General features: G+C 36.0%; 1 protein-coding gene across 6 annotated transcripts in view; it reads right to left on the minus strand.

The window, feature by feature from the left end:
* Positions 1-19,443, minus strand: part of ZNF638 (zinc finger protein 638) — an 85,653-nt gene that overhangs the window by 18,907 nt on the left and 47,303 nt on the right. For all 6 annotated transcript variants that reach the window (XM_040223971.1, XM_040223969.1, XM_040223970.1 and 3 more), the window contains 12 exons: positions 17,414-17,472; positions 17,142-17,194; positions 12,631-12,681; positions 10,887-10,958; positions 10,015-10,101; positions 9,503-9,571; positions 8,938-8,975; positions 6,983-7,114; positions 4,989-5,117; positions 3,770-3,811; positions 3,117-3,251; positions 477-602 (listed from right to left, as the gene is read on the minus strand). In XM_040223971.1, the coding sequence (XP_040079905.1) occupies positions 477-602; positions 3,117-3,251; positions 3,770-3,811; positions 4,989-5,117; positions 6,983-7,114; positions 8,938-8,975; positions 9,503-9,571; positions 10,015-10,101; positions 10,887-10,958; positions 12,631-12,681; positions 17,142-17,194; positions 17,414-17,472 (993 nt within the window). The remainder of the gene's footprint in view (positions 1-476; positions 603-3,116; positions 3,252-3,769; positions 3,812-4,988; positions 5,118-6,982; positions 7,115-8,937; positions 8,976-9,502; positions 9,572-10,014; positions 10,102-10,886; positions 10,959-12,630; positions 12,682-17,141; positions 17,195-17,413; positions 17,473-19,443) is intronic.

Raw genomic sequence — 19,443 nt, forward strand, 5'->3', positions numbered from 1 at the left:
GACCTGAGTAACACGACGACAGTGTTTCTACTGTGGTGCAAGCCAAGAAACTGTAAAATTTTATTTCTTATATAAGAAGAGAGTTTATAAGTAATTTAAACAAAAGAAAAAAACAAACTTCTATCAGGAGGAAGTAAAAATGGACTCAGTGTAGACTCTGCATTCTGGAGATAATCATGCTATGGATACTGAATTGCTCTGCATAAATGACCATATATGCTACATTTCCTAAGATTACCTCAATTTATTCTCATTTAGACAAATGCACACTGTTCCATAAACTATAAAAACTGGAATAGTGATTGCAAAATAAAATTTTAAAACAAACTATCTAAACTCATGACCAGTTTGACTACTGCCCAAGAATAATTTTCAAAATTACTTTCAGATTATATCCTCTAACTTTGGGAGAATAACCTTTATGTCTCCTTCATTTTCTAAAAGCATAAACAAAAACTGATACAAAATAATCTTACCTCTGATGAGTCCATCTTTGGAGATAATGTGCAGGTCAATACATGGTCACCTATGTTCTGTGGGTTTTGTTTCAGAAAGCTGTACATTGACTGAGCAGATTCAGGGCTATCTAACTGAAGAATTGCCTTTGGAGAGAACAAAAAAATATTAAGTTTCTTAAATTCATAAGATCAAGCAATTTCATTTTTTAATATATACCTAAAAGAATTGAAAGCCAGAACTGGAACAAGTATTTGTACATGCATGTTCATACAGTATTATTCACACATTCAAAAGGCAAAAGCACAAGTGTCAACCAACAGATGAGTAGAAATAAAATGTGGTTCATGCATATAATGGGATATTTTATCAGCCTCAGCCTCAAAAAGGAAATACTGACACAGGCTACAAAGCACGCTGAAGACATTATGCTAAGTGAAATAAACCAGACACTAAAGGACAAATATTGTACAATTCCACTTATATGAGGTACCTAAAGTATCAATAGTCAAATTCAGAGAGACAAAAATATGAATGGTGGAGTGATGGTTGCCAGGAGCTAGGAAAAGGAGGGATGGGGAGTTCCTGTTTGATGGACAGGAAGTCTCAGTTTATAAGGAGCCCTGGAGATGGAGAGTGGTGATGGCTGAACAATAATGTAAATATGGTTAACACTACTCAACTTTGACAAACATAATTAAAGAAATTTCTTAAACATGTCAAAGGAATTAGTATCTACTACTTGGTAGATCGGGCTTCCCTGGTGGCTCAGACGGTAAAGTGTCTGTCTGCAGTGCGGGAGACTGGGGTTCGATCCCTGGGTTGGGAAGATCCCTTGGAGAAGGAAATGCAACCCACTCCAGTACTCTTGCCTGGAAAATTCCATGGACTGAGGAGCCTGGTAGGCTCCAGTCCATGGAGTCACTAACAGTCAGACACAACTGAGCAACTTCACTTCACTTCTGCTTTGTAGATCAGGTATATTTTATGGAGCAAATACTGTCAAGTTTGCTATAAAAACCTTTCGAACTTTCTAGGTAACATACGGTTGTGTCCGTGTCTGCTCAGTCATGTCCAACTCTTTGCTACCCCATGGGCTACAACCTGCCAGGCTCCTCTGTCCACAGGATTTGGAATGGGTTGTCATTTCCTCCTCTAGGGCTCTTCCCAACTCAGGAATTGAGCCCACGTCTCCTGCATCTCCTACATTAGCAAGCAGATTCTCTGCCACTGAGCCACCTGGGAAGCCCCAATATGTAGTTAATGAAGCCTTAATTTTCATGGGCACATGGCTGAATTAAGAAAAGATAGAGGGTACAGCAAATGTAAAAAGGATTTATCCTTTTGGCTTTAGCCAAATTATGAAAATAAGGAATGATTATTTCTACTTCTTTACATATAACTTAACAGAGTTATCTCTGTGTGTTTTAACACTGGAAAGGACTTTAGAAAATACCTGGCTGACATTCTTTCCTTTTACAAATAAGAACTAAAAGTGTAAATAACTTAGCTAAGGTCACAAAGGTACCTAAGGCTAGATGAACTCAAGTCTAAACTTCCCCATAAGATAATGGTCTTTGCACACATTGCCTTTCTACCTTGTGCAAGTTTCTATTTCCCCTTAAAACTAGGAGTTCTTCCTTCTTATTACCGCCCAGGAGAAAATAAGATGGTATATTATAATTCTGCTCAGAGGCTGAATAATGTTTACAGTTCAGAAGTTGAATTAAAAGTTGCAGACCATACTGAATATAGAGTTCAGCTACATATTCTACATCATGAGAAACACTGGGCTGGAGGAAGCACAAGCTAGAATCAAGATTGCCAGGAGAAATATCAATAACCTCTGATATGCAGATGACATCACCCTTATGGCAGAAAGTGAAGAGAAACTAAAGAGCCTCTTGATGAAAGTGAAAGAGGAGAGTGGAAAAGTTGGCTTAAAACTCAACATTCAGAAAACGAAGATCATGGCATCCGGTCCCATCACTTCATGGCAAATAGACAGGCAAACAGTGGCTGACTTTATTTTTCTGGGCTCCAAAATCACTGCAGATGGTGATTGCAGCCATGAAATTAAAAGACGCTTACTCCTTGGAAGGAAAGTTATGACCAACCTAGACAGCATATTCAAAAGCATAGACATTACTTTGCCAACAAAGGTCTATCTAGTCAAGGCTATGGTTTTTCCAGTGGTCATGTATGGATGTGAGAGTTGGACTATAAAGAAAGCTGAGTGCCGAAGAATTGATGCTTCTGAACTGTGGTGTTGGAGAAGACTCTTGAGAGTCCCTTGGTCTGCAAAGAGATCCAACCAGTCCATCCTAAAGGAGATCAGTCCTGGATGTTTATTGGAAGGACTGATGTTGAAGCTGAAACTCTAATACTTTGGCCACCTGATGCGAAGAGCTGACTCATTGGAAAAGACCCTGATGCTGGGCAAGATTGAGGGCAGGAGAAGGGGACAACAGAGGATGACATGGCTGGATGGCATCACCGACTCGATGGACATGAGTTTGGGTAAACTCCGGGAGTTGGTGATGGACAGGGAGGCCTGGCGTGCTGCGGTTCATGGGGTCACAGAGTCGGACACGACTGAGTGACTGAACTGAACATATTCTCTACAAGATATACAGCTAAAATAGAAGGGCCCTTGTTACCTTGTTTTTATTACTCATGTATACATGGTGATCCACTTTCCCAAACTGAAGTCCGACACAAAGTACACACTGAAGTCCATCTTCCGGTAAGTTATCAAGATGTACAAATCGATCGTAAATTTTGTCTATATTTACCTGTAGTTTTTTTTTTTTTAAGAGACAGCATTAGAAACACACACACACACACACACACACACAGCTTAAGTATCAATCTATAAAACACAGATTAACGATAACTTAATTTTTCAGAGGTCAGGTGACATCCTCTTGCAAGAGTAAGAAAATGACTATATAGGTAAAGAAAATGTGGTATTAATTTTATATCTGAATGATCAGTGAAACAATATACTAAATAAGGAAGTATAATCTTTTTTCTATCAACATAACATTTACTCAAAATACCTAATATACCCAATATTTATCCAACTCAGTTAATATGGTTCCAGAATCTAAAAAATATTTCACATTAGGGAGTCCTTTATCCTCTATTTCTTATTTTTTTTTACCAAGAGAAGACTCATATGACATCTCCATCACTTCAATATTTTAAAGCTGGTGCCAAGATTTTAATTCTTGACAGATGAAAACAATAAAACAAACAATGTTTTTATCAATTAAATAAGTGTACAAAAGCGTTTAAATGCAAAATTTACCTCTGGGTCATTTTCTCTAATCAGGGTTGTAAATATAGCTTCCTAGAAAGGCAAAATAAAGAAGATTGAAGGAGCACACTCTTTCTTATTTATATTTAATTAGTCAAGATTTATAATAAAATATGAACAAGCATTAAGAACTACCTCATAAAATGAGAGCCAAGCAAAATTTCTGTTCCTTCCAAAAATCCTTCCCTCTTCCTACAAGTTATTTAAGTCACACCCGACCATAGACTTTAATTCTTCTTACTCCCCTAAGAACATTAAAGACTAGTAAGGGGGTACCATTTAGGGAAAGACACTCAAATTCACATACAAGGAATAAGAGCTCTAATTTAGCAGACAGTAAGAGAACTCAAATTACAAAGCAAACTCGAAGATGAGAACAGAGATATAGCCAGTGGAAAAAACATCACAAGGTTATTAAGTGTACAGCAATTTGATGTTACTGAATTATATAAAGAGGCCAAGAGTGGTACGACACAAAGACATCAAAGCTGGAAGAAGCTAGCTGATGAAAGCCTTAACTGTACAGAAATCAAACTTTACCTTATGAGACAAGAGTTCTTAAATTTTTTTTCTCTTCAATGCTGACATTTATAAAACTACCCCAGCAATTATATCACATTAGAATGATTCTCTATGGAAGGTTTTTTCAAAAGACATGCATTTCCACCTTTCTCTAGAGATTCCTAGTATCTCTGCTTCATGCCTCTTAGCAGTAAATGTTTGCAGGCCACACAGAAACAATGAAGGATTTCTAAATCAGTTAAATTCAAATAAATTTGAATTTTATGCCAGTGTCATGACTTTGTGAAAAAGGTTTTGAGGGAGACAAAACTGAAGGCAGAGCATATAACAAACAACTATTTTTAGTATGAGTTTTAAAGAGGTGAAGCACAGGTGAATGGGATGAAGAGAGAACAAATTCCAGAAATTTCAGGAGTTAAAACAGATCAGACCTAGCATCAGCTGGTTATGAGAAATGAAAGGAAATAATCCCTTCCACCATACATGAGGGATTGGATTCCCCCAGTAGGGAAGTAACTCTCAAACAATGAGATGGGAGACTATGGAGAAACAGGGAGATGCTTTCTTAGTGTCTGAGAAGAAATACATGACCTAAAGAAGAAAACTAGAAAACAAAACAGACTATAATAAATTTGATTAAAAATTTTAATAATATTCTAGTCAATATGATGGTAAATATATTATTTACCTCGTCTTTTAAATTCATGTTTTCAGGAGCCAGACTTATTGAGAGTTGATTTCCATCCATTGATATTGGGAAGCAGGTATAAAATTTTACCATAGAATCTGCAGATTTTCTATTTATTTCTACAAATGCCTTTTAAAATAGAAATTACAAGAACAAAAAAAAAGTCTTATTAAGTTACTTCTCCTTAAAAAATTTAATACTTAAGACTCAGATGAATTTCATAACTTACCAAATATTTTTAAAATAAAAAATGCATTCCTTAGAAAGGTGAGACCTATACACTAAGAACATTACAACTAAAACCAAGAAATAATGACTGAACTCATAAGGCAATACTAAAGAGGAATAACAAGGGACACTGTAGTAAATGACACTAAGGAAATCTTATTTATCTTATTCATCACTATATCCTTACTACCTAGAGCAGTATTTAGCATGTAGCAGACATTAAATGAACATGAATCAAGTAAACAAATTCAATGATTGACAAAATATGAGAAATATGAGGAATGAAAGAACCAAAGAAATGTGTAATGGTTATCAAATTATGTTCTGTTATTTTCTTAAGTATAAAATTGGAATACCATACAATTTGGTTTTAATTTTCATACCTGGGTAAGTAAAACGATTGAACCTTGTTCCATACGTTTGATAGTTAATGAGGTGAAAACAGTCCATATTTTTATTTATAGTTATAGTTTTTTAAAATGAATTATCTCTTTATGCCATTAGCCAGCATATTTATCAAACTTTTAGTATGTTATAGCATGTTCATACAAATCTTTTGTTTCCCATTTACACAAATATTTTAAAAATCATTTATTTCAATTTTGCTTTATGTTAATTTTAATTTCAAAAATGTTTAAAATTTTATGAGTGAATCTGATATTTTTCCACATAACATCTAGAAAAATATTAAATCTCCAAAAACTTATTTGTCTATTCAACTCTAATCAAAACTAGGCATAAATAATCTATATTGGTATTTGGATTTTATGTTTATGCACATTTACTTCGGTATATGATGCAAGCTATGAATCTGAATTATTCATTCCCAGAGTTTCACAATTCCCCCCTATTTCAATGTATTATCACATAAAATTCTTATTATTAAAAAATTTATTCTTTTTCAATTTTTATCCGTCTCGAAACATTATAAATAATGTGCTTTTTAGAAAATAGCTTTAATGAAATATAGTTTACATATCATAAAGTTCACCTGTTTAAGTGTACAATTCAATGACTTTTAATGTAGAACTGTGCACCCATTCAAGTAATCTACTTCTGATATAAGGTAAAACTGAATATAATTACTTACACTTACTATCCCTTCCTTCTTTGTTTTCTTAAGTACACTGGTTTGACTCTCAAAAATTTCTAATGATCACCAACTCCTTTCTATAAGAATGCTACTTCCCACCACTCTGAGGGTGCTGTTTCCATTATTTAAACTTCTCTGAACTTTCATGACCTATAAATATCTTCTACAAGTTGTTCATTATTAACACATTTTGTTTCAAAATTACAAAAGCAATAAACACTTATTATAGAAAACTGAAGACATACAGATAAAACTAGGCTGGTTCTATGTACTGATGACTCCATCAGTCTGAGTCTGAAAATGGTTATTTCCCATGTGAATATAAATGGTAAAAAAATAAAAAGCAGAAATACTAGTAAAGATAGCTAAACAAAACTTTGTAAGTTGTTAAAAAACTATTATTATATAAAGTATTTTCTGTTAAATGTTCAAGCAAATTTTTAATGGGGAAATCCATCCTTTCCACCATAAAACTAAACCTGATTATAGAATAACTTTAAGTGATTAACTGTATTTTATATTTTAAAAATACAAAATTTTTAAAATGCCTTAGCTTGAGACAGCTTATTTTGAGGTGTTGCTCTTAAACCCTTCCTTTCAAGTTTTGTAAAGTTAATATTTTTCAAAATACGCTTGCAGACAACATGAATTCACAACTATTTTCAACTCTTACCTTTTTATGAGATGATAAAATCAAAATATCCTTTAAACCACCAAATGGTTTTACAAGGTTGGAAACTTCTTCAACAGAATATCCTTTACTAGGTAAATCAGAAATAAGTACCATACACATTTCTTCTGTTTCCTTCAAAACAAATTTAAGAATTGACATTGAAACTTAACTGTTATGTACTTAAGTTATATTTAAGTTTTACACTGCAGATCACTGTTAGTATTTAAATTGTATTTAATACTCTGATTAATTCAGAAAGTTGGTCTAAACCACAAATTAAAAACAAAACAAATTGCATTTTCCCACTCTTTAAGTATACAGAATAATTCTGTCATCTAGTCAAGGTCTTTAGTTCTCTTCTGTAACCACTACTTAAAAAACAAGTTTAAAACCATAACGCTGCCTGTCTTTGACTATAACTCATGTACTGTTCCCATTCCTGTGCCTTGTGATGCTAATATTTGAAGCTCCAAATCAGCTTAGTTCAGTTCAGTTGCTAAGTCGTGTCCAGCTCTTTTCGATCCCATGGACTGCAGCACGCCAGGCTTCCCTGTCCATCACCAACTCCCAGAGTTTGCTCAAACTCATGTCCATTGAGTCGGTGATGCCGTCCAACCATCTCATCCTCTGTCATCCCCTTCTCCTCCTGCCTTCAATCTTTCCCAGCATCAGGGTCTTTTCAAATGAGTTAGTTCTTTGCATCAGGTGGCCAATGTAATGGGAGTTTCATCTTCAGCATCAGTCCTTCCAATGACTATACAGGACTGATTTCCTTTAGGATGGACTGGTTGGATCTCCTTGCAGTCCAAGGGACTCTCAAGAGTCTTCTCCAACACCACAATTCAAAAGCATCAATTCTTCTGTGCTTAGCTTTCTTTACAGTCCAACTCTCACATCTACAGATGACTACTGGAAATCAGGGCATATTCTTTGATCATACTGAGTAAAATAATCCCTTTTAAGCAATATAAAAAAGCTTACCTAGTCTCTTAGTATCCTTACCCCATAACCCAATCATCACTACAAAATACTTTCATTTCTGCCTTCTCTTCTCTTAGATCTATTTTATTCTTCAAGATGACTCCCCCCAAAATGCCAACTTTTCTTTTAGTGGATGTTGGGTGAAATCCACAAAAGTGCATTATAGTAAATTTGGCAACTTGTAACTTTTCTTTCTGGAGGCTGAGAGGGTAGGAAATTATAATTTTCATAAGCCAGTTGACAATGATTTTTAAACAGCATGCAAACTGTGTTCGCAAATGATTTCTTCTAGAATGCAATAAGTAAATCTATATATTCTACTGCTGCTTTAAACAGCAGTAGAATATTTTGATATTCTTCTCAAACCAAAATAGTAAGTTAACACATACTACTTAAATACTACTTGATGAATAGGGCAACCATTCTAATATGAACTTATCTTCAGCATCTGAAGGGTCTCAAGATCTCAACCACTAATTTCTAAATTAATGAAATTTTAACATATTCAAAATGACACATAAAAGCACAGAAAAACAAAGTGAACTTAATGCCCTTGAAATAGAACTGCAAACGCCACCTGCTCCTCTAACATACAAAATTTAACTGGTATTCTAAGTATTAACATATCTCCCATTTGCTTCTATAAGAAAAAAGAAAAAAAGAAATTTCCCAAAATTCTGTTGTTTTTCTACTCAAAAACCCAGCTGGCCTAATACTTTCTTCTCAGTGAAAAGAAATGCTCAATAACATATACATCTATTTATGATAATCTGCACCTAAATTTCTGTGATTTACTCTGCAACTCAAGATTTTTAAACTCAAAACATATTTACAAGGTCACAAAAGACCAGGATTTTCACCATACCTTCCTTATATGTACATTTTTTACCTAGGTTTATAGTAAGAAAACTACACTGTGTCACAATCTCTTACGCTTAAAAAAGAAAAAAAAAAAAGTGAAATTAAAAACTGACCTTGTTGACTGGTTCATTTTCTGTGGCCTCCAAAGCAGCTGAAGATACAAAATAAAAGAAGAATTCATACAAATGTATTTTATTTATCAAGATCTAACTTTATTCCACAATGGATTAAATAGTAGCTTAACGAAAATGTATATAACAGGCAAAAGACCAGAGAAATTTAAGTAGGATACAGTTACTGGCTTTTAAATAATACATTCAGTTTTATTTCTTCTGAGAGCAAAATCAAGAGATAAGGTGAAGATCTGAATCACAATATTCTTAAATTCACCTAGGTATAACCCTATAGTTGTTGCTGTTGAATCACTCAGCTGTTTCCAACTCTTTGCGACCCCATAGACTGTAGCCCACCAGGCCCCTCTGTCCATGGGATTTCCCAGGCAAGAATACTGCAGTGGGTTTTCATTTCCAACATATTATATATGTTATATTATATATATTATATATGTAATATATATATCTTCTACATATATATATGACACAAAAACCTTAGTAAAATTTATTTTTAATCTTTTATCTTTAAACGTAAGACAAAAAACTAAAATTTCTATTTACCTACCTGAAATAGTTTCTTTAGCTCCATTTTCAGTGGTTTTGACTTCCACATTTGTCTTCATTTCAGAGCTTTCTGCAAGATTAAAGTGAAAGTGAAAGTTGCTCAGTCACATCCGACTCTGTGACCCCATGGACTATACAGTCCATGGAATTCTCCAGGTCAGAAAACTGGCATGGGTAGCCTTTCCCTTCTCCAAAGGATTTTCCCAACCGAGGGATCGAACCTAAGTCTCCCGCATTGCAGGTGGATTCTTTACCAGCTGAGCTCTTATTAGTCTAGAAAAACACACTAATACAATTACAGTAATGAATATAAACAGGAACTTAAGCTAGGTTATTTTGTTATTTCAAGTCTCCATAAGCTGACCTAATTAAAGACAAAGCTAACACAAATTTTCCTTTGAAACACAAAACAATCCTCTTGATTTTTAAGCAACTACTCCGAAATATACCTCCAATGTATACAGATAGGATTTAATGAAACAAAAGCACTGAATGATAGCAATTCAAGCTTACCTGGTACATTCACAGATTTACTGGTATCTTTGTTCTTGACAATTCCAGCCTTTTTGACTTCCAGAGACTTCTTTCCACCAGATTTTGCTTTTAAAAGTAGAGTTGAACCATTATTATAAGGCTCTATTCAGTCATTTAGCATGTTTCATACTACTATGTCAGTAAATAAGTAGTTCAACTTCATTATAAAAGTAGCTCTTTTCCATGTATTTCTAATTTTTTTCAATATCTGTTTACCAATAAGATTAAAAGAAAATATAAATTGAGATATAATTTTTGTTAAGGGTTATTAATGATTCACAAATTTGATCCTCATGTGCCAAAAGCAAACCAAAATCACACACAAAAATTCTATTTTATTTCCACAAAGATTCTTTACAATTATATTAGTCTACTGAGAAAATATATTAATAAACAGATCATGTTAGTTTCAACATGTTACAACTTAGTGTTCCATTTCTTGATGGAAGATACATTCTTATAACATGGAAAGAAAATCTTTAAAGTAAAAATATTAGGGGAGTTCTATAAGCTGAGAAAGATAATATGAAGTGACAACTCTAAAAACATGAGGAAAAGAAAGATTAAACAGAGGGGAAGTGGTTATAGCAGCCTAATATTATACAGCTGTCAGAATGTTTCCAAAAATATCTGCAATGGCAAAAACTGTCAAAGACCAAAGCACCTAAAAACAAAAGTTGTATGTGTGTTAAGTTTTAAGTATCAAAGAAGTATCTACTAAACTTTTCAAGATGTTATTAGATACTGCTACTGCTAGATACAAATTCTATAAATTTAAAACTTGCTTTTGATATATTATATTCTTTAAAACAGAATTAAGAATAAACAATATAGCCTTTCAATAGTCTTACCTGTTTTGATTGAAGCTTTATTACCTTTAGCAGCTACTGTTACCACTGATTTGACAGAACCCGCTGACTTCCCTAAATCACAAAAGCTCAGTCAAAACTGGTTTATTTATTAACTAGTATCAACAATACTGAAAGAACCTCACAAAGGATATAAGAGCAACAGACTATATTTTATTCAAAACATAAAATGCTATCATCTTTAGGGATACAGATCATTTGCTAAATTAGGAATGATAATTCACCTCCCTTTTTGGGTACTTAAAAAATAGCATTCAGGCAAGTAACTTAAATCAAATCAACTAGAAGCAAAATTAGTAACTACAGGATATAAAAACATTTCTATGATAGCTTTAATGGTTTCAAAAAGAGTTATATTTAAGACCTCCCAATTCACACTTCCTTGGCTCCCAGTCGATTAAAAAGCCCTTCAAAGTTAAAGTCGCTCAGTCTTGTCTGACTGTAACTCCATGGACTATGCAGTCCATGGAATTCTCTAGGCCAGAATACTGGAGTGGGTAGCCATTCCCTTCTCCAGGGGATCTTCCCAACCCAGGGATCAAACCCAGATCTCCCGCAATGCAGGTAGATTCTTTACCAGCTGAGTCACCAGGGAAGCCCTTAAGAATACCTGTATCACAATCAGGCCACATCAAGATTGTTTTGACTCATTCATAATGGGTCCTATTTTAACAGAACTTTTTGAACTTTAACACTTTGTACATATGCATATATTACTGTTGCCTATATTCCAAAATGATGTTTATATAAAGACTGTGATCATCTAAGTGTCATTAAAAAGACTGCCAGAGAACAAGAAAAACTGAACCTTTTTTATTCAGAGAGCAACAAGAGGTTTAGTTCTTAAAATCAGGATTATCAACAAGTAGCAAGACAGTGTATGAGGAAAAAGCTCAGGATCAGAAGTCATTAAATCCAAGCTGAATTCCACGTTAAATTGTGAAGTCTGGGGAAATTTACTGATTTCTGTGCATACTACCCTATTTATAAACAATGGTGGTAATCACCCTATTTAACAGGCCCTTCTGTGAAAATATGATCATGTTTTTGAAAAGTTATTAAAAGAAATTATGACATCTACAATATTTAATCAAAACAGCTTACAAATCCACTGTTCATATCCAAAGAGAGACCTTAATTTTTGCTCAAAAAGAGAAATACTAATCTTTATATTGTCATTTAACCAGTCATTTCCTAGTCATGCCCGAGTTTTGTCACACTGCAGTAACCTTAGCCCAAATGAACCCTTAAGGTGTTTCTTTCACTATTCTACGCTATTACCACAAAGAAATTCACTTTACTACTTCTAGTATAGGAAAAACAGAACGGGGGATAAATACTAGGGCAAGGAGAAAAAAATTAAATTAGTTACTTTAAAATATAATGTAGCCTACAAAGAAGGCAAGTAGAACATAATTTGCCATAAGTTTGTTATCTGGACTATTTTATAAAAGAAAAGTAAACAGAGAAGACCAAAAAGAGAAAAAGGGAAATATTTCTAATTCACCATGAGAAATATTTTGCCAGTTAAATTATTTTATTTTGGTAATAACTGTAGGAAAAGAGCACTGTCTACTAAATATGCCCTCTCAAAACTTCTAGGTGACTGTAAATTTCAAAAATTGGTATATACTCAGCAAACACTTTATCACATGAAATCCAAGACTACTGACAAAACCGTCTTAAATAATTTAATATGTCTAACATCCTAATATAGAAAACATACCTGAAGATTTATTTACTTTGGTTGCAGATGTCTTGGTTTGTCCAGTTTTGGCTAAAATAGTAAAAAGAATACATCAATAACATATTACAAAAAATATCATTTACATTTAGGAAAGAGCTAACTTGGCATAAGCTTCTTATCCTTATCCATCAGAGGGCAGAGAGAATGAAAACCACAATCACAGAAAACTAACCAACTGATCACATGGATCACACCCTTCTCTAACTCAATGAAACTACGTGCCATGCCATGTAGGGCCACCCAAGGCGGACAGGTCATGGTACAGAGTTCTGACAAAATGTGGTCCACTGGAGAAGGGAATGGCAAACCACTTCAGTATTCTTGCCATGAGAACCCCATGAACAGAATGAAAAGGCAAAAAGATATGACACTGAAAGATGAACTCCCCAGGATGATAGATGCCCAATATACTACTGGAGAAGAGCAGAGAAATAGCTCCAGAAGGAATGAAAACGCTGAGCCAAAGCAGGAACAACGCCAAGCTGTGGATGTGTCTGGTGGTGAAAGTAAAAGTCCTATGCTGAAAAGAACAATACTGCATAGGAACCTGGAATGTTAGGTCCATGAATCAAGGTAAATTGGAAGTAGTCAAACTGGAGATCAGAGAAGGCAATGGCACCCCACTCCAGTACTTTTGCCTGGAACGTCCCATGGATGGAGGAGCCTGGTAGGCTGCAGTCCACGGGGTTGCTAAGAGTTGGACATGACTGGGCAACTTCACGTTCACTTTTCACTTTCATGCATTGGAGAAGGAAATGGCAACCCACTCCAGTGTTCTTGCCTGAAGAATCCCAGGGATGGGGAAGCCTGGTGGGCTGCCGTCTATGGGGTCGCACAGAGTCGGACACAACTGAAGCGACTTAGCAGCAGTAGCAAACAGGAGGTGGCAAGAGTAAACACTGACATTTTAGAAATCAGTGAACTAAACTGGACAGGAATGGGCAAATTTAATTCATATGATCACTGTATCTGATTCTTGGTGGCAAGAATCCCTGAGAAGAAATGGAATGCCCTCAAAGTCAACAAGAGTCCAAAATGCAACACTTAGGTGCAGTCTCAAAAATGACAGAATGATCTCAGTTTGTTTCCAAGGAAAACCATTCAATATGTTAGTAATTCAGTTCATTTCCAAGGCCAATGATTCAATATCATAATAATTCAAGTCTATGCCCCAACCGCTAATGCTAAAGAAGCTGAAGTTGAATGGTTCTAATGATGACCTCATAGTCAACAACAGAGTCTGAAATGCAATCTCAAAAATGACAGAATGATCTCTGTTCCTATCCAAGGCAAACCATTCAGTATCATAGCAATCCAAGTCTATATTCCAACCACTAATGCCAAAGAAACTGAAGTGAAACGGTTCTATGATGACCTGAAAGACCTTACAGAACTAACACCTTTTCTTCATAGAGGACTGGAATGCAAAAATAGGAAGTTAAGAGATACCTGTAACAGGCAAGCTTGATCTTAAGAGTACAAAATTAAGCATGGCAAAGGCTAACAGAGTTTTGCCAAGACAACACACTGGTCACAGCAAACACCCTCTTTCAACAACACAAGAGTCGACTCTATACATGGACATCACAAGATGGTCAATGCTGAAATCAGACTGATTATATTCTTTGCAGCCAAAGATGGAGAAGCTCTATACAGTCAGCAGAAACAAGACTGGGAGCTGACTGGCTCAGATCATAAACTCCAATTGCAAAATTCAGACTTAAACTGAAGAAAGTAGGGAAAACCACTAGACCATTCAGGTATGACCTAAATCATATCCCTTGCAATTATACAATGGAAGTGACAAATCGATTCAAGGGATTAGATCTGCTTGAGTGTCTCAAGAACTATGGATGGAGGTTTATAACATTGTTCACAAGACAATGATAAAACCATCCCCAAGAAAAAGAAATGCAAAAAGGCAAAATGGTTGTCTGAGGAGGCCTTACAAATAACTGAGAAAAGAAGAGAAACTAAAGGCAAAGTAGAAGAGGAAAGATAAGTATCTGAATGCAGATTCCAAAGAATAGCAAGGATAGACAAGAAAGCCTTCGTAAGTGAATGATGTAAGGAAATAGAGGAAAACAATACAATGCGAAAAGACTAGAAAATCAGAGATACCAAGGGAACATTTCATGCAAAGATGGGAACAATAAAGAACAGAAACGGCATGGACCTAACAGAAGTAGAAGAGATTAATAAGAGGGGACAAGAACACACAGAAGAACTATACAAAAAGGATCTTACTGATCTAGATAACCAGACATCCTGGAATGTGAAGTCAAGTGGACTTAGGAAGCATCACTAGATAGTGGAGGTGATGGAATTCCAGTTGAGCTATTTCAAATCCTAAAAGATGATGCTGTGAAAGTGCTGCACTCAATATGCCAATAAATCTGGAAAACTCAGCAGTGGCCACAGGACTGGAAAAGGTCAGTATCATTCCAATCTCCAATCCCAAAGACGGGCAATGCCAAAGAATATTCAAACTACCACACAATTGCACTTATTTCACATGCTAGCAAGGTCAAGCTCAAAATCCTTCAAGCTAGGCGTCAACAGTACATGAATCAAGAACTTCCAGATGTTCAAGCTGGATTTAGAAAAGGCAAAGGGACCAGAGATCAAACTGCCAACATCCGCTGGATCACAGAAAAAACAAGAGAGTTCCAGAAAAACATCTACTTCTGCTTCATTGACTATGTTAAAAGCCTTTGACTGTGTGGATCACAACAAACTGTGGAAAAGTCTTCAAGAAATGGGAATACCAGACCACCTTGGTATTCTGCCTGCCTCCTGTGAAACCTGCATGTAGGTCAAGAAGCTACAGTTAGAACCAGGCATGGAACAACAGACTAGTTCAAAACTGGGAAAGGAGTATGTGAAGGCTGTATACTGTCAGCTGCTTATATAACTTATATGCAGAGTACATCATGCGAAATGCTGGGCTGGACAAAGCACAAGCTGGAATCAAGACTGTGGGGAGAAATATCAATAACCTCAGATATGCAGATGATACCAGCCTCATGGCAGAAAGCAAAAAGGAACTAAAGAGTCTCTTGATGAAGGTGAAAGAGGAGAGTGAAAAAGCTTGCTTAAAACTCAAACAGTCAAAAAATGAAGATCATGGCACCTGGTCCCACCACTTCACGGTGAATAGGTGGGGGAAAAGTGGAAAGTGCTAGGTTTTATTTTCTTGGGCTTCAAAATCACTGCAGATGGTGACTGCAGCCGTGAAATTAAAAGACGCTTGCTCCTTGGAAGAAAAGCTATGACAAACCTAGACAGCATGTTAAAAAGTAGAGACGTTACTTTGCCGACAAAGGTCTGTATAGTCAAAGCTATGGTTTTTCCAGTAGTCATGTATGGATGTGTGAATTGGACCATAAAAATGGCTGAGTGCCAAAGAACTGACGCTTTTGAACTATGGTATTGGAGAAAACTCTTGAGAGTCCCTTAGACTGCAAGCAGATCAAAGATATGATGTGAAGAACTGATTCATTAGAAAAGACCCTGATGCCGGGAAAGACTGAAGGCAGGACGAGAAGGGGGCGACAGAGGATAAGATGGTTGGATCCCATCACCGACTCAATGGACATGAGTTTGAGCAGGGTCCAGGAGTTGGTAATGGACAGGGAAGCCTGTCCTAGTGCAGTCCATGGGGTCAAAAAGAGTAAGACAGGACTGAGTGATTGAACTGAACTGAACTGTCTAAGGGTCATGAAAGGAATCAAAAAGAAGCATTTTCTGAGATAGGCCTTAAAGAATAAATTGGAATTTGCTCCACCTTGACCCTCCAAAAGGAGTTTTAATTGGCTTTGTATTTTCATTATCTTGCACAAGGCCTGGTACCTACCAAGTAGGTACTTCAGAAGTGCTTACTGCTGCTGCTAAGTCGCTTTAGTCATGTCCGACTCTGTGCAATCCGATAGACGGCAGCCACCAGGCTCCTCTATTCTGGGATTCTCCAGGCAAGATCTGGAGTGGTTTGCCATTTCCTTCTCCAATGCATGCACGCATGTTAAGTTGCTTCAGTCATGTCCGACTCTGTGCGACCCCATGGAGAGCAGCCCACCAGGCTCCTTTGTCCACGGGATTTGGAGGTAAGAATACTGGAGCAGGTTGTTAGTAAGTAAAGTTAACTGGAATTTAGACAATGACTCCACATGAATGGACAGTATAAAGAGCTGTGAAATGAAATAGGACAGAACAGCTGGAAAATAAACTGCTCTAAGTAACTGAAACATAATGTACATTTGTGTGACAAGAGACTGAAAAAGTAATCTGGGGGAAAGGGTAAGGGGTCATTTATACAAGGGTGAAGAATATGGGCATTCTTCAATGGATCACTAGCTTAAAACAGGGGCCAATGTGGATCCCTTCTACTAAAGCACAATGAATACTATTTTCCTAGCATCACCTTGCAAGAAGTTTCCAATAAACTGACAAAATATACTCATATTGGAGGAGTATTAAAAGTAACAACTTACTAGTAGAAGCTGCAGTCACAGTTTCAATAGCTGTGGAAGCATCTGTATCTTTTCTATTAAAAGAAAAAAAAAAATTAGCAAAGAAATTCTAAGACCAAAATCTTCTAAAGATGCAAAGCTTAAATCTAAAAAAGTTCAAAATAATTCAATTAGAATGATGTCCTATTTGAGTCAGGGAGATTAAAATATATTAAAAATGTAGTTGTCAAAACTTTTAAAATTTAATTCATATGCCTATTTGTTCTCATACAGAAAATCATAGAATTACTTACTTTAACGTAGATGCAGATGTTTTCTTTGAATCTGACATCTTTTTCTTCACTTCTTTGTTCTATGAAGGAAAAATATTTTGAAAACCTTAAGCCTCTTCTCAAATTATAAAAAGGAATATACAAAATACACAAAAGCATATGAAATCTATACACATGTACAACCACAAATAAAAATCTTACCCTAAAGTAAAAATGCTAATTACCTTTTCTATTTATAGACAGAAATAAAATATTTTCAACTTGTGATTATACAGTGTAATTCTACATCTTGTCTTTTATCACTTACTGACATTTTCTTATCACTATCTTTCAAAGACATTTCTAATAGTGCCATACCATTTCTGATATCTAATTACAATCACTCTGGTCCAATCTATCACAATCTTTTGCTTTAATTACTCTAACAGACTCATAATGGTCTCTGCTTCTGTCTTTGCTTTTCAACCACCCTCACTTCATTTTTAACATAGAACCAGATTGATAACTGCCACTCCTAAACTCAAAACCTTTCATCACACTCAGAAAAAAAGCTAATACTTAAGTTTACTCTACTTATTTCACCCATTCTTTACCCCCAAATCACCACATATCTCTTTAAAGCCATCTCTACTTTTTTGGGCTCCAAAATCACTGCAGATGGTGACTGCAGCCATGAAATTAAGACGCTTACTCCTTGGAAGAAAAGTTATGACCAACCTAGATAGTATATTCAAAAGCAGAGACATTACTTTGCCGACTAAGGTCCATCTAGTCAAGGCTATGGTTTTTCCTGTGGTCATGTATGGATGTGAGAGTTGGACTGTGAAGAAAGCTGAGCGCCGAAGAATTGATGCTTTTGAACTGTGGTGTTGGAGAAGACTCTTGAGAGTCCCTTGGACTGCAAGGAGATCCAACCAGTCCATTCTGAAGGAGATCAGCCCTGGGATTTCTTTGGAAGGAATGATGCTAAAGCTGAAACTCCAGTACTTTGGCCACCCCATGCGAAGAGTTGACTCATTGGAAAAGACCCTGATGCTGGGAGGGACTGGGGGCAGGAGGAGAAGGGGATGACAGAGGATGAGATGGCTGGATGGCATCACTGACTCAATGGGCGTGAGTCTGAGTGAACTCCGGGAGATGGTGATGGACAGGGAGACCTGGCGTGCTGCGATTCATGGGGTGGCAAACAGTCGGACATGACTGAGCGACTGAAGTGATGAACTGAACTACTTTCAATCCCAGGCACCCTTTAAACTCCTAAAACAAAACAAACTACATAGGCATGGACTTGAGAAGTCTTCTGCAGTTGCTGTTTGGAATGCTCCCAATTCAAGGAACAATTTACACCTTCACCTCCTTTTCACATTTTTAATGAGACCTTCCATAACTACCTTACTGAAAGGTGCATTGCTCTTTAAGCTTGGCAATTAGTGAACATCCAATAAATATGTGTTAAAATGATGTGAACTTATAATTGCTGTCATTTTATGTTTTCTGTTCTTTGGAGGCATCTTTACCATTTCCTTTTGTGCCATATGGGATTTTATCCAAATATCTCCCTTACCCCCAGTAGTTTAGAAGATACTCATCCTTCTGCTTATATTCTACTAATGCTGCTAAGTCACTTTAGTCGTGTCCGACTCTGTGCGACCCCGTGGACTGCAGCCTACTAGGCTCCTCCGTCCATGGAATTTTCCAGGCAAGAGTACTGGAGTGGGTTGCCATTGCCTTCTCCTTGCCATTCTACTAAGGTATCTCCAATTTCAAAAGAAATAAGACACTATTGATTTCTTCTTATAAATTTAAAAGCCCTTACACCTTGGCTTACCTGCTAATTTTTGATGACATTATTTTAGGACAAAGTTATTTTTTTTAATTCTTTTTTAACAAATTATACTATTTTATAAAGATACAACTATTTGTGTTTTACCCTGTTTAAATGGGCTTCCCAGGTGGCTCGGTAATTAAAAAAAAAAAAAATCTGCCTACCAATTTAGGAGATCCAAAAGACTCAGGTTTGATCCCTGGACCAGAAAGATCCCCTGGAGGAA

This window comes from Oryx dammah, unplaced genomic scaffold, assembly GCF_014754425.2.
Source record: "Oryx dammah isolate SB20612 unplaced genomic scaffold, SCBI_Odam_1.1 HiC_scaffold_25, whole genome shotgun sequence".
NCBI lineage: Eukaryota > Metazoa > Chordata > Mammalia > Artiodactyla > Bovidae > Oryx > Oryx dammah.